The sequence below is a fragment of the Martes martes genome (assembly GCF_963455335.1).
Source record: "Martes martes genome assembly, chromosome: 1".
NCBI lineage: Eukaryota > Metazoa > Chordata > Mammalia > Carnivora > Mustelidae > Martes > Martes martes.
In genome coordinates this window covers 172960984-172983512 of record NC_137888.1, presented here as the reverse complement: position 1 = coordinate 172983512, position 22529 = coordinate 172960984, and the positions used below count along the sequence as shown (strand labels likewise).

Here is a 22529-nt window from a genome sequence, read left to right as displayed (position 1 = left end):
TGTTCAAGTACATCTTATTACTGGAAAAAAATGTTTTTTGCTTCTTTAGGAATGGCATTATACAGTACTTCCTCAAAGCAAATCTAGCTTTGTCTGAAGTTTCTTTGGAAACTCTGCAATGCACTGAAGACATCTGTAATATGATGTTACCAAAGCAGTTTACATATGTCCTTATATGCATATTTTTTATTATATATTTAGTGTTTTATAGAATTTTTTAAAGTTAACATGAAATGTAGATATTGATTTTTTTCCTCTGCTGTAAAATGCTATGGGCAACACAATCATACAATTATTATTTGAGAATATTTCCTTTAGAGAAAGAGTTTGAAACTCACCTTGGTAAATAAATTACAAACTACTTGTACAGTTTTACAAGGATTCAGTGGCAGAAGAGCTGAAGATTTGGTCTGTAACTCAAGGCTACTGTATGTAAATGACTCTTTGGATGGTTAATGCATTGAATCAAGTCCTTTCGACATGTACAATATATTTTCCCACCCTGTTGTGAATTTTGTTGTTCAACGCAACTCGAGATGGTTTCAGGAATGGCTGTAAATTCAAAACCTAAACTAACTGCCCAAGAGGTACCTTGTGCAATATTCCCATCCCTGAATTTAGCATTGTACAGTAAGACTTTCTTTTCACTCAACTAAGTTAGCATTGTCTTTGTAGTAGCATTATCTTAGATATTAAATTTGAAGTTACATATCCAGTAGTAACATAGGCCAAAAGTGACTATAGTCAACCAAGTCTTTCAGAGGATAAAAGATAATTTTACTATCTTTAAATGTATCTGTCTTGAATGTACATTTTTTAAAAAGGTAATTCTCTGTTGATGGAGTCATAATTTCTTTATATATGTGTATGTCTTTAATAATAAGAGTCCTTCTTTTGAATCAAAATCATATATGGAATTTGGCAAATTTCTCCTATTTCAGCAAATAGTCACCACAAAGAATATTTTCATGACATGATAAAAGATCTTTAGTGTAACCGTATGTTATCTTGATGATTATCCTGTTTTGCAGTAGGTAGCTTAGTTGCTTTGTAAGCTTTACCTTCTAAGTCTTAAAATCACACATTGGAAAATGACAATATCAGAAAAAAACATATTCTTTTGAAAAGAACTATTTGTTATAATGGGGGAGGTTTTGTAAGCTGACACTTGTGGAACACTGCATATAAAAGGCAATGAAATTTTCTATAAAAATTTTCACATGTAAACACTCTGCCACCTTTTCTTCTTCCTCAGAGAGCTCAAATTTGCCTGTAATTTGTCATTTTTGCTTACAAATAATATAAGTTAACGTTTCAACCTTCTAGCTATATTTATCCAATAAAGTCATAATCAGGATTCCACTTGTGTAAAAACTAGGGCGGTAACCAGAAAAAATATTGTCAGTATTTCAAGCTGTGTTCCTCTCTTAGTTTGATATGGTTACTTCTATGTTAAAATAAAACAAAACTTAAAATCACACTCACAAAAAAATCAACAAAACAATAAAATGAATGAAAAAAAAATGACACCCCAGGTAGTTCCCAACCCCAGTGTAAATGATATTTACCAGTGATCTAGCATATGTAATCTTTTTTTAAAGGTATTGTTAATAAATATTCTGTCATTTGTAAAGATACTTGTCTTTTGGGAGCATTTTTCCTGCCTGCCTGTCAGGGAATTTGTTAGCTCACCCTTGTCCTTGTTATAATTTGAGATGATAGAGGGACTCAAAAGTCTCTGGCCATGATCCAAAGCTAGATGACCCAGAGCTATTCCTTTGCAATTGACAGCCCTGAAGACACCATTTCAAATCCTCTTTGGAAGCACAGAGGGTCAAAATCCACAAATAAATATCCTGAAACTCAAACTTTAATAGTTCCTCTTGATTAGCTAAGTCTTTTGTATGTTTAACTTAGGGATATCTGTTGCTTTAAGGTATCCTCCACCCCATTGCTAGAAGGATAAAATCTAAACTTGATCATTTAAGACCCTTCTTAATCTAATAATGTAACTTTGTACCCAGCCACACCGAGCCCTCACTGGACCCTAAACACTGCTTGCTTTTGGTCTCACCTCTGTGCCTTTTGATCGTACAGCTAACCCTTCCTGACATGCCCTCCCCGCTCTTCTTTCTCACCCAGTTCCCAACCGTCCTAGGGTAGCTCCAGCCTCAACTGTCTGTGAAGTCTTCCCACACGTCAGCCCTTCAGGATGTCCTTCCTCTGAATTAGCCACAAGCCCTGTCAATACCACTCATTTAGTAATTAATCAGGTACTACTTTTGGAAATCTCTTGTACTGTTATCTTGCATTTTAACGTAACTCCTGTATTGTTACTTAATTTTCCTTGTACGTATGCCTTGTCTTCCCAACTAGATTGTAAGCTCCTTGAGGGCAGGGACTTTGGTCTTATCTTCCATGTACTCTCCATAGTGCCTAGCACAGTGCCTTGCAATAAATAATCATTGATTAATTCATTGAAGGGGTCTTTGACGTAGCATTTTGCATCAGTTGCCTGCCTGTGTGCCACAGTAACCCAACCAGAGAAAACTGTGTCACTGCTTTTGTTAGGTGGTGGAAAGCATTAGAAGGCCTGGCTTCAAACTTTATGCTTTGAAAAAGTCCTTTGTATCTCTCTGCTTCATCATCTGATAAATGAGGACCTGGATTAGTGGAGTCGAACTGAGCTGAAGGTATTTTTAGAAAGGGCATGGTAGGCACCTTCACTCACACCTGTCTGATGTGTTGGCTTCCGAGGTGGTTGCAGTTGGAATCACTGGTTGCAAGCAACAGAAAACAAAATTGAGTTAAATTGAGCAAACAAAAAGGAATGACACAGATTAGGTCACACGAGCTAAGGAAACGCTGAATGGCCAAGCGTTGGTGCGAATAAGAACCGGGCTACTCTAAGAATCCAGACTTCAGAACTTTGGAAACTCTATTCCAAGTGCTCTTCTGGAAATTAATTGGCTTTTGTTTATTATTTTGATGCTACTCTGCTCTCTATCCTTGATCATGCCAAACTTGCACTCGTAGCTTGTTAAAGAAAAAGTGAGATGACGTTTCCATGAGATGGGATAATAAATGCTAGGAAGGTCTAAGCAACACACTTTGTATGCTTAGCTATCCCAGGGGACTTCCCTGGGCGCTGGTCCCAAATACTGCACTCACATGGAGTATGTTCCTACTGGGACAGTGACTCTGAAGCAGGAGCATTAGGAAGGGGCCTATGTGCTTTGGTCATTTAACTCTTTCAACTGCTTACTCCTACCTTCTTTTTGTGTGTGTAATCCACCTGATCCACCTGTGATTTAAGTGTTTAAAAGGAAATTCTATTTTGCCAGATAATTGGATTCTCTCAGTGTTCCTGCAGAGCTCAAACACCCTGTGTACAAAACAGCATCTTTGCATGGATGTAGAAGACATGAATGATATATTTCATTTCTCAGGTGAGCTCAGAATTCTTCCAGCCTGTGAGATGGGAGCTGCCATAAGTTTTTTATCTGAAGATAAAATTACTGAGTTATTCCTACCATCAGATTTTTGGTTATTTATATCCAGGAAGCAATGTTCAATCCTGATTAACCTTTTCCCAGTCTCTCCCACCACCCTTACCTTTCTGCAAAGTATGCTCAAAGAATGTTGAATGTTGAGTGATGGATTATAAAAAGTACATAAATAGCACATAATTAGCTACTAAAATGACGTGTAAATTTTAAGGTAATTTGATGTAATGTAATCACCATCAGGTGATTTCTATATGCTGTATTAGATTATCCATGCCTCTGTTCTCCTCCATTAACACAGATAATCAAGAATTGACTGTATTTTCCTGTTGTTACAATTAAAACAATTCTCTGGCCAACCACAGTGAGGAGCAAGCCTTTTACAATGAAAGACATGTATCCATTTCTAGGCACACCCAAAATTACTCCATCAAAAATGAAAGACACTGGACCTTACACAGGCCACTTAGTACAGTATCTAAGAATATGGATTCTGGAATCTGACCACCTGGAATGCATTCTGACCATTGGTACTTATTATATAGGATTAAGTTTATAAAGTTCTAAATGCACAGTTCTCTAAACATTAGCAACAATTTTATAGTTCACTTACTGTTCTTCTTCTCAAGCAACTGAGATAGTCACAGAAACCAAAGAATGTCAACGCTTCCCATAGCCAAAATGAGTTGACCTCAACACATATGTCCATTGTCCCCTTTTATGTAAATATTTTCATGTCCTAATATAAATATGTAGTTATTTAAATAACAAAGTTAATAAAATAAAAATTTATAATAATATTAACACTTAGGAAAGGAGTTAGGCAGTAGGGTCCTCACTCAGATGCCAGCTTTTCCACAAAGTCTTCAGTTTCTCCATCTTGTTTGTTTGACTTCTAGGGCACCTCATCAGTACCCACACATGTCTATCATCCCATTATCTATTACTTATTTATTTGAGGGAGAGAGCACGCAGGAGCAAGGGAGCACAGGCAGGGAGAGCAGCAATTGGAGAGGGAGAAGCAGACTTCCCACTGCTCAGGGAGCCCAATGCCAGGCTTGATCCCAGGACCTTGAGATCATGACCAGAGCTGAAGGCAGCCGTTTAACCAACCGAGCCACCCAGGCACTGGTATTTAAATCACTGTGTTCATGTCTTCTTCCCAGTACACAGAGAGCATCTTAAGGTTAGAATCTGCTTGTGATTCTTAACTGTACTTCTCAAGCATCAGGCCTATATTCCTCTCCCATTGCTGACATGAACAAAGCTAGAAGGGGAAGAGTGTCTGGCACTACATGGCGTGATTTGTTCAGCCCTTGCCCTCCTGGCAGGGTGTGATCACCATATGCCAGTCCAAGAGGAAGCCTTTTCCCCTCATGCTGTGATCCATGCAATTTAAACGTTCCAATCCCTCGACTCAAGTGTAAATTGCAATACTCAAGAGAGCTCACAGTTTAAACAAACTCATCCTCTGTCCTTTATCACCAACAGTTATGGTCAGTTGTAGATTAGCAGAGCTCTAGTAATAAAGACCACACTGAGAGAAAGTGTTGGGGGAAAAAAAAAAAAGCTCAACCATATAAGAGATCTGAAGGTCTGGAGTCTGTAAGGCTGGGATATCTTAAGGTGAGAGTCCGAGTAGCTGTACCTGGGCCTTTTGCTACATATCTTACCACTTGTTACGAACAGCCAAACTCTACCAGGAGAAACATATGTCTGAGGATTTTAACTAACAAAGAGTAATACCTTAATTTGTTTTTATAGTTTTCAAAGTGCTCTTCACACTAAGACAAGGGAGACACCAGTTTATTCTTTTTTCATTTAGGAAACGGAGGTAAGGAGTTGGTACTACAACAGTTTGTAGTACTTTGTTACTACAAAGTAACACAGATGATTAGAAAGTCAGGACTGGAATTTAGAACTCCTAATGCAGTGCATTTCAACCTCCAGAAATAACTCTTACCTAAAAGAAGGAACAAGAGGGAATAAAGAAATAGTGTCTTAAGTGCACCTGGAAAATAGTCAGGACACCCAGTGGACGAGAGGAGAATGGTGAGGTCCAAGCAGAGCACATCAGAGGGTGATATGTGGGAGGTGAAGGAGTTCTGGAGGACGAGCAGATTCAGGGCACAGCCATGTAGAGGAGCAGGTCCCTGAAGGGGTTCCAGTGGGTCATTAAGGAAGGGACTAGTGGTCACCCCCTGTACCAGGCACGGTTCTAGCACAGGGCAATGCTGTGGCAGAGAGACCCCATGAGGGCCACAGAATGAGGGAGATAGAAACACCCCTCAAGGCCAGTGAGAAGTCACCTGCCTTGGAGTTGCACAGTGTGTGTGTGTGTGTGTGTGTGTGTGTGTGTGTGTGTGTGCAGGGGGAGACCAAGGGATCAGTACTGGCACTTTGTCACAATATGGAAAAATGTAATGAGAATACTAGCTGACATCAATCACACTTCTGGTATGTGCCTATCTCTGTGCAAGTGAACCTAGTGGTGGAGTTACTATTCATTATTCATATTTGACACGTGGGGAGCCAACACCAAGAGATATAGTGGTGTGACCCAGGTCACACAGCTGATAAGGGAAACCAGTAATTGAGGTGCTGGTAGATTGACTCCAGTCAAGTCCAGTTCAAAACATTAGATAGGTATCTAGGTAGGTAGGTAGGAACATAGACAGACAGAATGATATTGGTTGCCATACAACAATAAGAAGAAATAAGGTGGTGAGCTTCCCAGGAAGTTGTATATGAGTTGTTAAAAAGTGACCAGGGGTTTAAGCCAAGATCCCAGGTATAGGATTCTTGCAGGGAAACCTCATATAGCTCAGGTGTGGTGATTTCTCTGCTCCAAAGCAGCCCCACTTGGCTATTATTTTTTTTACTGCAAATGGTGCTTTTTTCTTGTTTGTTGTACTGGACCTCAAGCATTCTCAGAGCTATTTTTCAAATGGGCTATCCTACAAGACCCAAGTTGCCAGATAAAATACAGAAGTCCAAGTTAAACTTGGATTTCAGATTTTAAAAAATCAATAATTTTATAGTGTATATCCCATTCAAAATTTATCTGAAATCCAAATTTAACTGGGCTTCATCTATTTTTATTTGCTAAGTCTGGCAACCTCATGCAGGGAGGATTCATTCTCACTGACACAGTTAATTTCTAATGCAAAATTCCAGGATCTCGCTGATGTGTTATCAAATCTCCAAAGATCCATGTTTCTGAGGTGTGGAGGGGGATTCCAGAAATATTTTGAAGGATTATAAAAATGTGCTTGTTTCCCAGAACATAACTATAAGAGAAATAGTTGGAAAAAAATTATGAGGTTGATGTACCTTTTATCACTCTTCAGAACCCAATATCTGAGACCAAATAGCTGAGAGGTTGAATTAGCCCAGTCATTCCTCTTTTGTTTGTCAAGAATTAAAATGTCGACTGCTTTCTATGTGTTGAGCACTGTGCTGGGCACTGGAAAACCACAAAAATCTGATTAAGGCTTCCCTCTTCAGGGTTCACTGGAGGTGACAGAAACACACACTTATTTGCAAATGGTGTAAAACGTGTGAACAGATAAATGTCTGAACAGAATTCTGGACCCTTGTTTCTTGCAAAACCAACTTGTAACAAGGTTAAGTTCAGTCAAACACAACACATTTTTTTCACCACCACCTCCCTCCATAGAATGATTTTCTTTTTTTAAGGTTTATTTAATTGAAAGAGAGAGAGAGCGGCAGGGAGGGGCAGAGGGAGAGAGAGAGACTCTTAAGCAGTCTATGTGCTGAACGCAGAGCCTAACAGGCTTGATCTCACAACCCTGAGATCAGTTCCTGAGTTGGAACCAAGACCTGAATGCTCAACCCAGGGCAGCATTGAGGTACCCCCCACAATAGATTTTTATTGATTAAATGTATTTCCCAAATTGGTTGCTTTGCTTTAAAAAGAGAGAGAGAGAGAGAAACAGCACACTCAAATGTAACATTTTGGATCCATTAAGCTATGTACAGATAAATATTGGCCCGAAGTCCAAACCTGGCTCATTGCCTGGTTTTTGTAAATAAAGATTTATTGGAATACAGCCACTCTCATTTATATACTGTCTGTATGCTATAATGGCAGAACTGAGTAGTTGCATCGGAGGACAGATGGCTCCCACAGCTGAAAATATTTTCTATCCAGCCCTTTAAGAAGAAACTTGCTGACTTTTGAACTCTGACTCCAGTACTTTACTGTTGACTTCTTTCCGGCCAATTCCCCACGCCCCTTCTCAGGTTTAGGTCTTCCTTCATTTCATCACCTGAGAGGGACAGAGCTTTGCTTTTAGTTTGAATAAATGAAATTAACCTGATAACACACCTTCGTGGTGAAAAGAGTCCACTAGAACTTTAAGATAACACGCGTGGGTCACGTGGTCTAATTTTGCTCCGCCTGCCACTCATTTGTCGCGAGCCAATAGGTAGTGTCCTCGGCTCCCGGAAGTTCGGCTGGAGCTGGGTGGAACCCACGTGACCCGGCTGGGGAGGGAGAGCGAGCCATTTCGGGAACGAGAGTCGCACGAACTGTGAGTTCTTATTACTTCATGTTTTAAGCTTTGGTGATGGTGTACTCTCTGGTTGTCGCTGTCCAGCTTTAATTAATGAGTTTACCCAGTAGAGCTCCGTTCCTTCGAGCTAAAATTGAATATACATTGTTTTCTGTGCTGGTACGTTTTTAAAGAAATTCACTTTTTCATTGTCTAGCTAAAGTCAGCCAGTTCCAATTCGGTGGTTAAGTACACAGGCGGGACATTGTTCTTGACCTCAGCGTGTCTTCACTTTAAATGAGACCCCCACATTTTAAATAGTATAGTAAGTGATACAATAGGATCAAATAGGAAGTTACCTGGGGAACACAGTTTTCCTGGTGGCAAAGGAGTGAGATGTAGAAGGTAACTGTCAACCGATGACGAGTAGGATTGAGAAGGCTTTGTCCACAGGAGAAAGCTTACACTGAAGCATGGAGGGTTGAGAGAGCACGGTGTTCATTACGGAGGGGCGCTCCTTGGGGATGTGGCCGGGGAGCCACTGAGGACCCGTGTGCCGGGGGGCTTAGCGTTGACAGGAGCTTTAACTTGAAGGGATAGAGTTATCTGAGGGCCTTGGAAGGGGATGATGGAGGCAGATGTGCCTTTTATGTAGGTCCTTCCAAAAATGACAATACTGGAGGCCAGGATTTTAGTTGAGTTGTGATGGTCCTAGCTGAGAGATGATAAGGACGATGTTGGGGACAAAGTGGAGAATATGGGGGCAGGGAATAAGAAAGGTACTCCTGTCCGGTTTGTGAACTTAGACAACTCACTGTCCTCTGTGTGAAACAGTTCTCGTTCTGAAGTGAATTTACACTCACATGTATTACCTAAAACAGAGGGCTACTAGCCAAAAGATAAGATTGTCTTCTGGTTCAATATAATATTCTTTGAAAAATGGCTTTCAAAAAAGTTTGTATTCTGGAACTTAATTTGTAGGGTGTGGAAGCAGGACTGGCTACACGGTCATTGTCACAAAGATCCTTGGGCTAACACCAAGTCCCGTTCTAATTAGGTTTTTCACCTTGCCTCGTGCCACCAAAGACTGTTTTCGGTTCTCTGTTCTCGCTTCTAGACACCTACTTTTTCTTTAACAAATTAGCACCTAAGGTTTATTAATTCCACCAACAGATGGTCCTGACACATACAAGTCTCACCATGAAAACGTTTGGATTTTTAATCAGGATGTTCTTTGCCCATGTGGAATTCTTGCCCAGCCTGCATAAATAGCTTGAGGCCTTGAGGCATTTCAATAAGGCTCAGATGGCTGTGCTGTTGGCACACTGAACTTCCCCCTCCAGTCTCCCCAGCACTTTCCCTATGCTGCACTCAGAGATTTCCAACTGCCAAAGAAAGCCATTGGAATAAAATCCTTATTGGAAAGGATGTCTTCGAGAAGCACTGTTTGTTCTGAGCATTCGACTGAAGGCTCTTTGGGAGACAGTTTGCCCTCTCTTGTCCTAGTGGGTGATGGAAAGAGGTGGGTGCCAATGTCTAATCGACCTGTTGATGAGGGCATTTATTGGTAAGAGAATGTTCACATTCTGATTTGTCATGGCAAGGCTAGTGAAAATTGGACAGACTGCTTAAAACAAGCCACATCCAAAGCCTAACTCCTTCTGGACAGCATTTATACATTACCACTTAGCCACATCATCAGCAAAAAAAAGGACTAGGAAACACTAGCCAGATGGTCGGGCACACATGTGTGTCCTGGTTATTTCCAATCATGTTCTCATTAGACACTCGTCTTCCTTTCTGTGATATTATTATAGGCCTTGGAGATTTCTGCCAAATATCACTCAGTTCCAACTACACGCAAGGATCTGTGCCAGGGTTGAAAGAGGGCTTAAAGGGTCCAGTGGTCCTAGTCCCTGCAGATAAAAAGATGAATTTCACGTGAGCCCCATCCTCCTGGAGCACACAGTTTGGGGAGCCATCCAAACTTTGGGGAGCCATCCAAACTGTGAATGGTATGTCCTACAGTGCAGTAGCTCCAAGAGAGGGGCCGAAGCCCAGAATGACCCAGAGGCAGGATCAACCAAACTGTTTTTGAAGGCTTCACAGAGAAGGAGACATGGGATTTGGATTTCTGAAACATGGGTAGGAGCTGAGCAGTGAGGAAGAGGAAGGTCATAATGCACTGGGGAGACCTCTTGATCTACAATGTGTTCCTCCTGAAACACACAGACTAAGATCCAGGTGGTGGTTCTGGTTCAGTACCTAGGTGAAGGCTGGCCGCTGGGGTTGAGGGAGGCATCTCTGAATCACACTCACAAATGAAGACACAGCCAAGTTAGGGGCAGCTTCCTTTTTCTCTTCCAGCCTCCTAGCAGAGGCAGTGGCCATAACCTTAGGTTTCCATGTTCTGGTTTTGAAAGATCTCAGACAGAGAACAATCAGCCCTAAAAGGGGACAGTCTGGGGCAGGACCTTTCCATCACTTACTCCTTCAGTAGTGGGTTTTCAAATTTTGGTATTCATCAGAAACACCCAGGGCTGCTGTTCATGAAGTGTGACTGGGAAACAAACATCAGCATCACCTGGGAACTTACTAGAAATGGAGAATCTCAGACCCCACCCCAGATCTACTCAATCTGAAACTGAGGCTGGGGCCCAACAACCTGTTTTAATGATACCTCCAGGTGATTAATGCACTGGCAAGTTTCAGAATGTCTAAGAATGTTCACTAAAAATACAGGTTCTTGAACGCCATTCACAGAGATTCTAGATCAGTCAGATAATCATTTTGCCAGTGATTGCAGCACCCTGATGGGCCATGCCATCTTGGTCTTATCTCTAAGCAGGCTTCAACTTTTTCCCAGCAGTCTTTTCTACAGTACTGGGCTCACTTGAGCCTGGTATGCAACCCTTCATTGTGCACTTTTTTTCAGTGATTGCACCTGTAAAATGGAGCAGTGATCCAAATGATGTGGGCTTCTCAGGATTAGAGATGACGTGTGTGAAGTATCTGGTGTAATTCCTAACCCTTGGCATCTTAGCTCAGGCTGCTATGACAAAGAACCATACTCCAGGTGACTTATAAACACCAGAGATTTATTTCTTATTTCTGGAGTCTGGTTTTCCCAGTTGAAGGTGTCAGCATGGCAGGGTTCTCAGAAAAGCCCTCGTACTGGTTGCAGAATGCCAACTTCTCCTATCTTTACACAGAGGAAAGAAAACTCCCTAGGGTCCCTTTAAAAGAACACTAATTTCCTTAATGAAGTTTCCACCATCATGATCTAATCACTGCTCAAAGACCACCACCCCCCTCCTCCTAATATCATCACCTTGGGGTGTAGAGTTTCAACATGAATTGGAGGGGGAAGGGCACAAACATTCAGTCCCTAATACTTGGAAACAGGCAATAAAAACATAGAGAGTATGCTGCCATACAGGGGGTTTGGAACACTGTGACCTCCTTTCTCTTTCCTAAGCTTCCTACTCCAGGGTCAGGTTCCATTAGCACTGTTGGAGTCCTCTCAATTACTAACCGTTTCTCCTACCTCTTCTCTGCCCTTGACACACTTGTATGCACTTGGTTCTATCTGTAGCCCACTGCCCATCGTGAAGGCCACCAGTCTACATGCAGACTCCTATAGGAAGATGTCGAGAGGATGCCTAGATCGGGATGTTTGAAGGGATGCTTGTAGAATGGACCCAGAGCTACTTGACCAGCACCCAACAAGCTGCTCTATATGTGCAAGCAAACATCTCTCCAGAAAGTTCTTTCTTGATTGAGCAATCCCTTTCCCAACCCAATTCTACCTAATGCCTTTCTCAGTATATTCCTGAATATCAAGGCTGCCTCCAAGACTATAATCCCAAATAAAATCCTATTCTCTGCTTTGGTATGGAGTGATATATTAGCTCTTCACGTTGAGTTTGCCTCAAATCGTGCTTCTTAAATCATAGATAGCCCTCCACCCCCCCACACATTACTTGAAAGAAAAAGTATTCTAGAACTCGGTGGAGGGGGAAGCCCCATGGCTCCCACTTGTTCTAGGAAAGACAGTCTCGAATCTAAGTTCATAATTAACTCCAGGCTGGGCAGAATGCTTTCTTGCTGATACTTCAGTTGAGTATTACCATTGGCAGCCTCAGCTATAAAGCGGGCCACACCAGTTGACATCAGCCTTAAAAACTGTCTCTTGCACAAAAGTTTGAGGTAAGTAACGTAAAGCGCAGAGATTGGCAGGCGAGACGTTGGTACCCTGCAGCGTAAGAAGAAAAGACATGGCAGAATGGTCAGATTGATCAATCACCCTGAGAAGCAGGGAGTTTTTGAGGAGGAATCCATACTTTTAAGAGATTCGTCTGAGTGTATTGCCTTGCAGCTAAACTGAGTGTTCAGTAAATGTGGAGCTCTTCTTAGCCAAGAAACAACAGTTCCTGTTCTTCTTATCGCTGAGGCATGTGAGTGTGAGTTCATTTTTGAGAATGTTACAGTGCTGATCAAAACACAGAATCTTCCAGGGTCTCAAGTCCAGACTCTTCCACATAACTTATGACTTCAATTTCTGTTTCACTGGAAACAGTTTTCTGTAAAACAAAACATCCTCCCTTAGATGTCTTTTAGTACCCTCTTTGTTCTCTTGAATTTCTTCACAATTATTTCCTTAAGTGTATTTTCCTTATAAGAATAGTAAATGTTCACTAAGAAAATATGGAAAATAAGAAGAAAACAAAAATCTATCCACCACCCTGTCTCCCAAACACAACTCACTGTTTTCTCTCCAGCCCTGTTTTCTAGGTAAAAAGTTACCTTTACAGTTAAATGAAGCAAATGGATAGTCAGCTTCATAAATTGCTTTCTGTGTAACATCATGTAATATTCCAAAATATATATTCTTGGGCTGCATCATTGAATATCTCCACCATTTTTCATTCATAATTTATTGTAGTTTCCCCTTAAATTTGGATATGTATTTGTCTAAGTTGGGCTATTATAATGTTATTAATGAGAAACTTTGTGACAGAAATAACCTACAAGAGATATTTCTCTACTTTGTTTACTCATTCAACACATTTTTAAAAAGACTTTATTTATTTGAGAGAGTGCATTGTGCATTCACACACACACACACACACACACACACACAATCATGGGGAGGGGGGCAGGGAGAGGGAGCAGGGAGCCCAACTCAGGCTTAATCCCAGGACCCCGAGATCAAGACCTGAGCTTAAGGCAGACGCTTAACCAGCAGAGCCACCCAGGCGCCCCTCATTTAACACATTTTTTAATACCTATAATACCTGTTGTACCTTAGACACTGCCTTACATTGAGTATGCAGTGACAAGCAGAACAGATGTGCTCTCTGCCTTAAGTACTAGAATTTAATGGTTTATACTTCATTTTGGAAGGAACCCTCTCTGGCTACCATTGTAGAAGTAAGGAACAGCTGGAAACTGGTTTGTAACAAATCTAAAACACAGGATACATTTTTTTGTTTTAAACAAAAAGCTGCCTTCTTTGTAATTGATAAAGGTCAACTTCTGCCCTTCCATCTTCCCTCCCACCTCTCCCTGCCGGTACCTGTCTCTTGAATGTCACAAAACAATTTCTGACTTGGGTCTGAACAAGCAAAACTTGCTTAATGAGAGCTCAGGGATGGCAGATATCCTCCAAATCCCAGAACTCTGGGTACCCACACTGAGCTCAGAGACTCAAGTTGTAACTGAAAGCAGAAAGCTTCCTTTCCCACGCACTAAAGGCTTCCTAGTGGGATGCAAAATCACCACTGCAGATAGCACTAATTGCCCCCCCCCAACCTTGTAGCAGAGGCCCCGAGGGTGAGTCTGAGGGCTTTACCTTCAAAGCTACAGGCTGGGGCACTGCTACATAGGACCCAGGTTGTGGTCAACTCTGAACTTGCTTGCATATTCTCCTAGGTAGAGCGTTTAGGCCATAGAGTGACAGCATTATGGGGCAATACTTCATTTTCTGAGTTCTATTTGCTATCTCTGTCAGTCTCTGTCTCCTTGGTGTTTTTTTTGTTTTTGTTTTTGTTTTTGTTTTTTACATGAAACTCAACAATGTGAGAAGAAAATAAGTTGTCTAAGAGGAGTCTAGCAATGCTGAGCTCTGACATTAATCCTTTGCTTATTTTAAAACCAACTTGTCTACCCCAAGTTGTTATTTTGCACACATGACTTGATTTTAATTAACAACAAACCACAAGCTTATACAATAAGGTCTTAAGCCAGTTTCTTTCACCAGCTTCAGAATATTAAAGAAAATCATTGGGGGCTCTATAGGGAAATTAAATACCAGCATTAAGATGTTCCATTAAGAGACAAGACAGATGACTTCCGTGGGCTGCTAAAATCAGATGTAGTTTATCAGGGATGAGTATGCTGGAGCAAGGAGGGATTGACAGCACAAATTCAGATGAAACCAAAACAGAGTTTCACACTGGGGTCCGTTCTTCTTCCAGAAAAGCTATGGGTTAACAAAAGCAAAGCCCCTGTTCCCTGATAAAGGTGAACTCAGGATGGAAGTAAGGACAGAGTGGTTCTTCTGTCTGACTCAATTCTTTGCCTGACTAGGTTCGTAACTACTATGGTCTATAATTATTCCAAACACCCAAATCGAAAACTCTAAAGGTCACAGCTTACTGAAATGATCCATTTCAGTCAGTGTTTGACCCTTACCTGCCCTACAACCACCAATTTATTCATCCATTCATGAAGCACTTCATTAGAAAACTGAATTTGTTAAGAAAATAGCTTGACCTACATGAGGGATCTGCAAACTACAGCCTGTGGATAGAATCTGGCTTATTGCCTGTTTTTGTAAATAAAGTTTTATTGGCCAGAACCAATCCCCTTCATTTGCATACTGTCTGTGGCTACTTTCACACCGCAATGGCAGCATTGAATAGTTGAGGGAATCCGTTTGGTTGTTAGGTATTTACAATCTGGCTCTTTATAGAGAAAGTTTGCTGACCCCTAATCTAAATAACCACTTAATTTAAGGACAGATTTGACAACGTATATAATAACTGTACACTGAAAATCATAAAACATTGCTGACAGAAATTAAAGAAAATCTAATGGTCGATATTTTTTGTTTGTATGGTATGATGCTATGTCATGTCTACAGAATGGGAGACTCATTTTTAAGATGTCACTTCTTTCCACATTAACCTACAGTACAACACAATCCTAATCAAGATCCCAGCAGCTTTTTTGGTAGAAATTAATGAAGTTGCTCTGAAATTTACATGGGAGTGCAAAACAAAATACCTAGAATAACCAAAACAACTTTGGAAAAAAATCATGTTTGGGTGCGCCTGGGTGGCTCAGTCGGTTGAGCTTCCAACTCTTGGTTTTGGCTCAGGTCCTGATCTCAGGACCATGGGACTGAGCCCCACTTAGGGCTACATGCACAGCATGGAGTCTGCTTGAGATTCTCTCTCTCGCTCTCCCTTTGCCTCTCCCACTCATGTGCTCTCTCTTTCTCAAATAAATCTTTTTTCTAAAGATTTTTTTTAAGATTTTATTTATTTATTTGACAGACAGAGATCACAAGTAGGTAGAAAGGCAGGCAGAGAGAGAGGAGGAAGCAGGCTCCCTGCCGAGCAGAGAGCCCAATGTGGGACTTGATCCCAGGACCCTGAGATCATGACCTGAGCCGGAGGCAGAGGCTTAGCCCACTGAGCCATCCAGGCATCCCTTTTCTAAAGATTTTTAAAATTTATTTGATAGAGCACAAGCCAGGCAGAGCAGCAGACAGAAGGAGAAGCAGACTCTCCACAAGCAAAGAGCCCAATATGGGGCTCGATCCCAGGACTCTGGGATCATGACATGAACCAAAGATGGACACTTAACTGACTGAGCCACCCAGGAGCCCCTTAAATAAATAAATAAATCTTTAAAAAAAAAAATCCTGTTTGGAAGCCTTACACTAACCTGATCTCTAGGTTTGCACTAAAGCTATAGTAATCAAGACTGCTTTGGTATAATGATAGACAAATAGATCAATGAAAGCAACTAGATAGTCCAGAAATAGACCCACACATATATAGATAACTGATCTTCAACAAAGATGCCAACACAACTCACTGGGAAAAGTATGATTTTTTTTTCCCCCCAACAAAATGATGCTAGAACACTTGGGCAGCCATGGGTAGGTGAGCATTCAGTTAAGCCTAAGTGCTCTGAATGGCAAATAGGGCCTCAGGAAATGTATATTTGGGGAAGTCATTTGCCTTCTCTGTTTTTTTTTTTTTTGTTGTTGTTGTTGTTTGTTTGTTTTTTTACTAAGGAACTAGGAAAAGTTCCTCTGAAAAATGTTACTGATTAGGGTATCCATGTGCAGAAACATCAGAGCTAAACAGAACATTGGACCATCATCTCATCTATGGCCCTTGACTATATAGAAAAAGAAGTCAGGGCTCATGGGGTTGAAGAAATTTCCCAAGCTCAGTTAAGAGATGGCTGATAGAAAAAATTCCAGTCTGACTGGTGAGGATACTTATAGCTGAGCAGGACCTTTCCAATTCTCCAAGACAGTAGTGAACATATATAACATAATATTGAGCCAAAGAGCAGAATGACAAGAGCAACATCATGTCACTGGCCCCCCCTGGATAGACACTCTGCCCTGGAATATGCAAAACCAGTAACCTGATGACTGATCCCTGGAGACCCAACCCTGAGCAGCTAGGACCCATCATGAGAGCCTTCAACATTACCTCAGGGCTGATGATTACAAGGAAATCTTTAAGACTATTTTTTGGTGCCGGAACCGGTGGAAACAGCCTGGCCCATAAGTGACCTCTGAAAACAGAGCAAAGCAGAAAATTAGGTTGCAAAGCAGCCTTTCTTGTGTTTCAGTATCTGCTTTACAAATTGACCTACTGAATCTCAGGACCTGACGTTCTATAAATTTAAAAACTTTATTGACCAAGAGTTACAAATATTATATTTATTTATCTATATTATAATATTAGTTGGGCTATGATATGGCTTCTGAATCATCCAAGAAAGACATGATGGTAACCACTTCACATTGGTGCATGTTTTCAGGCCTAATTTCTGAACATGGGTGATTTGTAAGCCCTTGGTGCCCCACTACTCACTGTGATGCTGGCTCTAGCCCCCTCACTCAACTGTGCTGGCTCACAGAGTTGCCTTTGGTGTTCCTCTGCTTTGAACTGCCACCCTCCAACCCACAGAATATAACGTTTATAATAATGAGGCTCTTTCAAACTTAAGTAATTTTCTAAATTATGAAAGGACTGAGACAGAACATGTTCTTAAGCCTCCTAAATGGCTCTTTGCCTTACTGAGAGCCAAAGTGGGTGAGGAGTTCTTATGGGACATTTGCAGGCTCGTGGATTGGTCACCAGATCTGCATGACCTTTCTACAATCTGTATTTGACCAAAGGACAGTCAGCCACTCTGGGACCAGGTGAACAAAGGGTGAAGGTAGGAGTCGACACCTCCTAATTGGAGATCATACTGTGGGAGGCACTGGGGTGAATTCAGTCTCCAGGGGGCTGCCTTCCTTTACCCAGGCTATAAAAGGAGTCTGCTAGTGGCTCAACTAAGAACACCAAATACTGAGAAGGCAGTAAAGGAATCAAAAGAACATGAAAGTAAAAAGCTTCGCAGAAATGAATACACTGTCATCAAATTCAAGAAGGGTGTGTAATGGCTGAGGGGCCCTGCTCTGCTCTGTCTGGTTTCCATAAATCACCTAAGGATGTTTCTCACTTTTTAATTTGGTCTCTGCTCATCTTGGAAAGACTGTCCAAAAGACAGCAAAGCGCTGTAATTCCAACTGCTAACAAGCACCCTAGCGGATGCATGGTGAAAGTGTAAAAATTTAATACTCAGACCTCATTGGAAACATTGAAATAAAAAAATGCCTACATTTTACAGATGAGGGTGAAAATTAACAGGATGAAGCAGATGGTTGCCACAAGCACAATGAGAAACCATTCTGTGGAGGGCTTCTGATCATCATTTCCTGTTGGAAGAAGAAAGAAATCAGAGCTACAGTCAGCTACAGATATGCAAAATTACTTGAGGCAGCCATCAGAAAGCTTGGATTTGAGTTGCCGATGCTGGGTGAGGCTGGGCAAGTAGCTTAGCCTTCCTGAGCCTGGGATTTTTCGTGAGGGTGAAATGAAGCCACTTTTAATATTAAATCATGATTTAGGCAGTCCACAGGTATTTATAGACTGCACTTGATGTAGTAATGTCTCCTGAATCTTGGACCTTATTAGCTTTGGATGAGTAGTAAGGTTTTTAGATGGAAAAGCTATAAAAGGTAAGCCCTCTTAGTAATCGAATTGCATTATAATAAAAATAATATACAAGGTTGGAAACTTAACTTTTAGAGAAAGTAAATGATGGAATAATACTCAGAGTTAACCCTAGTGCATCAGACTCTGCTAAAAGTACTTTGCAATCTTAATTATGTTCAGCACCTCTTAACAATTATTCCCAATTCACAGATAGGAAAGTAGAAGCAAATTGCCATTGAAAAAGTATAAATATGTTGCATACCATCTCACTCTCCAGTTAAATTTGCTTCTTACCTGCATTCAAGGACAGATTCTTCTACTAGTTTTCATGATATCTTTGGGGTGTGTGATGATTTTTTAAGATACTGGAAATGCTTTCAGGAAAAGCCCCAGGTCCTTAACCACATGGTTGTTAAGGAGGCAATGCACTTGTTAAACTGTCTGATTCACTTCCAGAAAATAAGGCAAATCCTGCATTATCTCCCTGGATGCAAGTTTGCTTTCTGTGGGAGAGGCCACTCACTAATTCATTCCTTTATTCACCCGTTTCACAAATATTTATCAGACTCCCACACTATGTTTGGCCCTGCAGAGGTTGCTGGGAGCTGGGTTAAAGCACACATGTGGGCTTTCCCTGTGTGCTATTTAGATCCATCAAAAAGGAAAGGCTCCAAGCAAATAATAACACAGGTAATGACTTAATGCCAGCTGTGCTAAGTGCGTGGGGGAAGTTCAAACCACACCACACCAGAGGAAATGGACCCCAAACTTCAGTTTGCCATTAATTGTTTCATTTATAAAAATGAAATTGAGTAAGTGGAACTTTCAAGTCCTTATAAATATCCTAAGTCTTCCTAAAGCTCCGACATAACTTCAAACTCAAAACATTCAACTTATCAAGAGGGAGAGATGTCTGGAGGATTTAATGCTAGTGAGTCCAACTTTGCCTTGATCTCTTGCTGTTTTGCCTCCTGAGAACTCTTATTCGGGGTTTATCTTCTACTTCCCCAAAGCTTTAATCTCTCCTCCTTCATCTCTTCCCTTCTGCTTTCAAATATTCATAGAGTCCTTTATCTTGAATAAGCCATTACTTTGCTCTGCCATCTCTGCCAACTATCATCAAATTCCTTCCTATTTTATTTCCTAGCCTAATTTCTTGAATAAGGGATTCAGGCTGCTTAATTTCCCACCCCAGAAACTGCTTTTTTATTTGTTGATGGCTGCCTCCTAGTCAAATTCAAAGGACATGTGGTTTCCTTTTCCAACTATTTTACCTGGCCTCCTTCCTAATTTCAGACATGACGGTTGTGCCCACCTTGATACCAAGTCATTGGCTCTTTAACCCAATATTCCCCTTCCTCGGTGGCATTTTTGTCTTCTCTTTTTAATTTCAGCTTCTCAGCTCAGCTCGGGGTCTCTTCCACTGGAAAGTGTGTTGAACACAGCTGCATCTTTTAATTCCATGTGTTGTTCTCCCAGGTCCTTAGTCCTGGCCCAGCCCTAACACCATGGTTCCACTTCTAGATAGGAAATTTCCCATAGGTGAAACCCACTTAGATATTTCTCCAAGTGGACAACGTTGAAAACTAAACATCTGCTCTCCTTCACATCAGAACGCCTTCTCTCTCTGACTTCCCCATGATGGTCTCCATATTGGGATCCTTGGAAGTCTCTGATTCTTCCTATTCTCTACAGCCCTGCCTTTCTCCACTGACTCAGTTAACATCATCACATCATACACGCTCATAAAAGTAAGAGAGGCCTGTCTTGGTCTCATGGGTGCATCCTTGCCTAGTGTGGAAATCTGGATTCTCTTCTCTGCTTGCAGTGGAGGTCACCATTCTGGACCTCTGTTCCCTCATCTATAAAAACAAGCAAGTTGAAATACACAATCTTTAAGATTTGTGCCAAGTCAGCACCTTTTCTAATACCACCGACTCCATCCAGGCCACTGTCATTTCCTATGTACTTACCTTTAACAAAATTGATCTTAGAAAGGTAGTTGTTTGTATGGCTAAAGTTTTGTAAATTGTCATAAAGTATAAAAAATAGAAACAATAATCGGACATAACTAACAGCTTATTTTCTGTACTTATTTTTTTACTGACTGTTCATGGGTACCAGACACTATGCAAGGTGCTTATCATGCATTTTAGCATAATTCTCACAACCGCATGTCAAGGTGGGCACCATGCTTACTTGGCAGATGGAGAAACTGGAGTAGAGAAGGGCCGACTCTGTCCACTGAGGACACAGCTCGCAGGGGGAGCTGGGATCCCAGCCTGGGACTGGCTGAGTGATGATGCTCTCAACCGTGATGCAGGGATCCCATTCCACTGCCCATCATCCCCAAACTGAGGACATACGGCCCAGGCAAGAGCTCCACTTAAGACATCCTAAGCATTTCTCTATCACTGAACATGCCCCTGAGAGTCATCTTCCTAGCTGGGTACCAGGGAAGCGTTGTTTCACTGTTGGGTCCCCACTATTGGACATAGCAAAGTTGGTGGGCTGTGCTTCCACACGAGGGGGCTGGCTGCATTGTAAACCGGCAGTCCCCCTGATATTCTCAGGCTGCAGTTGGGACTGAATCCCTTCATTAAAAACCTACAACCACAGTATCTTTTTTTAAGTTTTAGGTTTTGTTTTTTTAGAGAGAAAGAGCATGTGTGGGAGCAGAGGAGGAGGGAGAGAGGGAGAGAGAGAATTGCCAGATGACCCTGCACCCAGAGTAGAGCCTGATGTGGGGCTCGATCTCAGGACACAGAGGTCATGACCTGAGCCGAAATAGAGAGTCAGCCGCTTAACTGACTGAGCCACCCAGGCACCCCAAGTTTTAGGTATTTATATCTGTTATTTTACAAAGAGGCATTAGTCATACTTTGTAAAATGATAAAAACCAGATACTCAAGGAGACAAAACTTTTATTTTCCCAAATGCCACAGATACTGAAAGGTTTTAGGAGTAATACTCAGTTGTCTGGGTTGTGACTGAGCATCCTGTGAAGCCTCGTTTTTATTGCACTGGCTCATAGCTAATGGAAAGAGCACCTGGGATGAACTAATACTGTCAAATGCCATCTAGCTTTATTTCTCAGTCTGCTGTCCTGAATAAGGGATTTTCCTGCTTCATTTCCCCATTTCTGAAACCCACCATTCCATGCTCTTAACCATTATTCAAGTACGTTAATAAGTTCATTCAAAAACTCCAGACTCCATTTCCACATATGGAATATAAATTTAGCAAGGGGTATGTCAGCAGAAAAAAATGATCTGGTTTGTAAGTAGGTTTAACAGGTAAAGTTTGAGTCCCCCAGAAAGAAAGAGCTGTGTTGTAAATATTATCAGGGTCACACACTTGGTCCCATTTGTGTCTCAAATTGTGAAATACCTCCTAGTCAGATGCATCGAGCGCTGATAATAGTACCGTTCACTTCTGACCATGATTACAAAAATCTTTTCAGTTAAACCACTCTCCATCTATTCACTTCGGCTCTCACTTTGATAAAGTTTTTCACTGAATTAGCAAAAATACAGAGGCAACTGATTTTATTTCATTCAATCAAAAAAAGTTACTGATGCATGTAAGTTGCTATGTGGGAAGCAAAGTCATGGTCTCTGCCTGGAGGGAGTTGGCAAATGAGTCGTTTCTCCTGGCCTGGCTTCTGCAGTGTTCCTGATGCTCTTTAGAAAGATTCCCCTACCATCAAGTGAGAACAGAGCTCAGCCCCAGAGAACAGAGCCAAGGTCAGCGTTATGGTGAAGGAAACATAAACAGGCAGGTAAAATTAGTACAAGGAAAAGCTTTCACATACTCACGGCCGAAAGGAAATTACTTGTGGATTATCTACTGTTTAATTTTTAATGCAAAAGTCTCGAGTCCGTTACATAAATGAGTGAATTAAAGTTAGCATTGACTCTGATTTTACTGAAGGTAGAAAAAATGGGAACAGGTCCCAAGGGTAGTACATATGTCCTTTGGGTCAAAGTGATAAAAATTTCACTACTGAAAAGTTGGGAGATCCCTGAATATATCATTAATTTGAATTTTGGGGTCTCTGGCCTTAGAGATTTCTTAAGAAAAAGGATTTCCAGATAACTTGAATCTTTTCTCTGACTCAAGGAGAATGCCTTTCCTACCCTAAAACGGAAGCCACAGATGTTTCTTTTCAAGAAATCGACGGGCCCTGCTATTTAGTTATGCAG

General features: G+C 41.3%; 1 protein-coding gene across 1 annotated transcript in view; it reads right to left on the bottom strand.

The window, feature by feature from the left end:
* Positions 1-12519: 12519 nt before the first annotated feature.
* Positions 12520-22529, bottom strand: part of IL5RA (interleukin 5 receptor subunit alpha) — a gene marked incomplete at both ends in the record, with an annotated part of 29553 nt that continues 19543 nt past the window's right edge. Inside the window, 3 exons of the mRNA XM_080818480.1 lie at positions 12520-12606; positions 16765-16849; positions 17948-18044. Coding sequence (XP_080674606.1) covers positions 12520-12606; positions 16765-16849; positions 17948-18044 — 269 coding nt within the window. The remainder of the gene's footprint in view (positions 12607-16764; positions 16850-17947; positions 18045-22529) is intronic.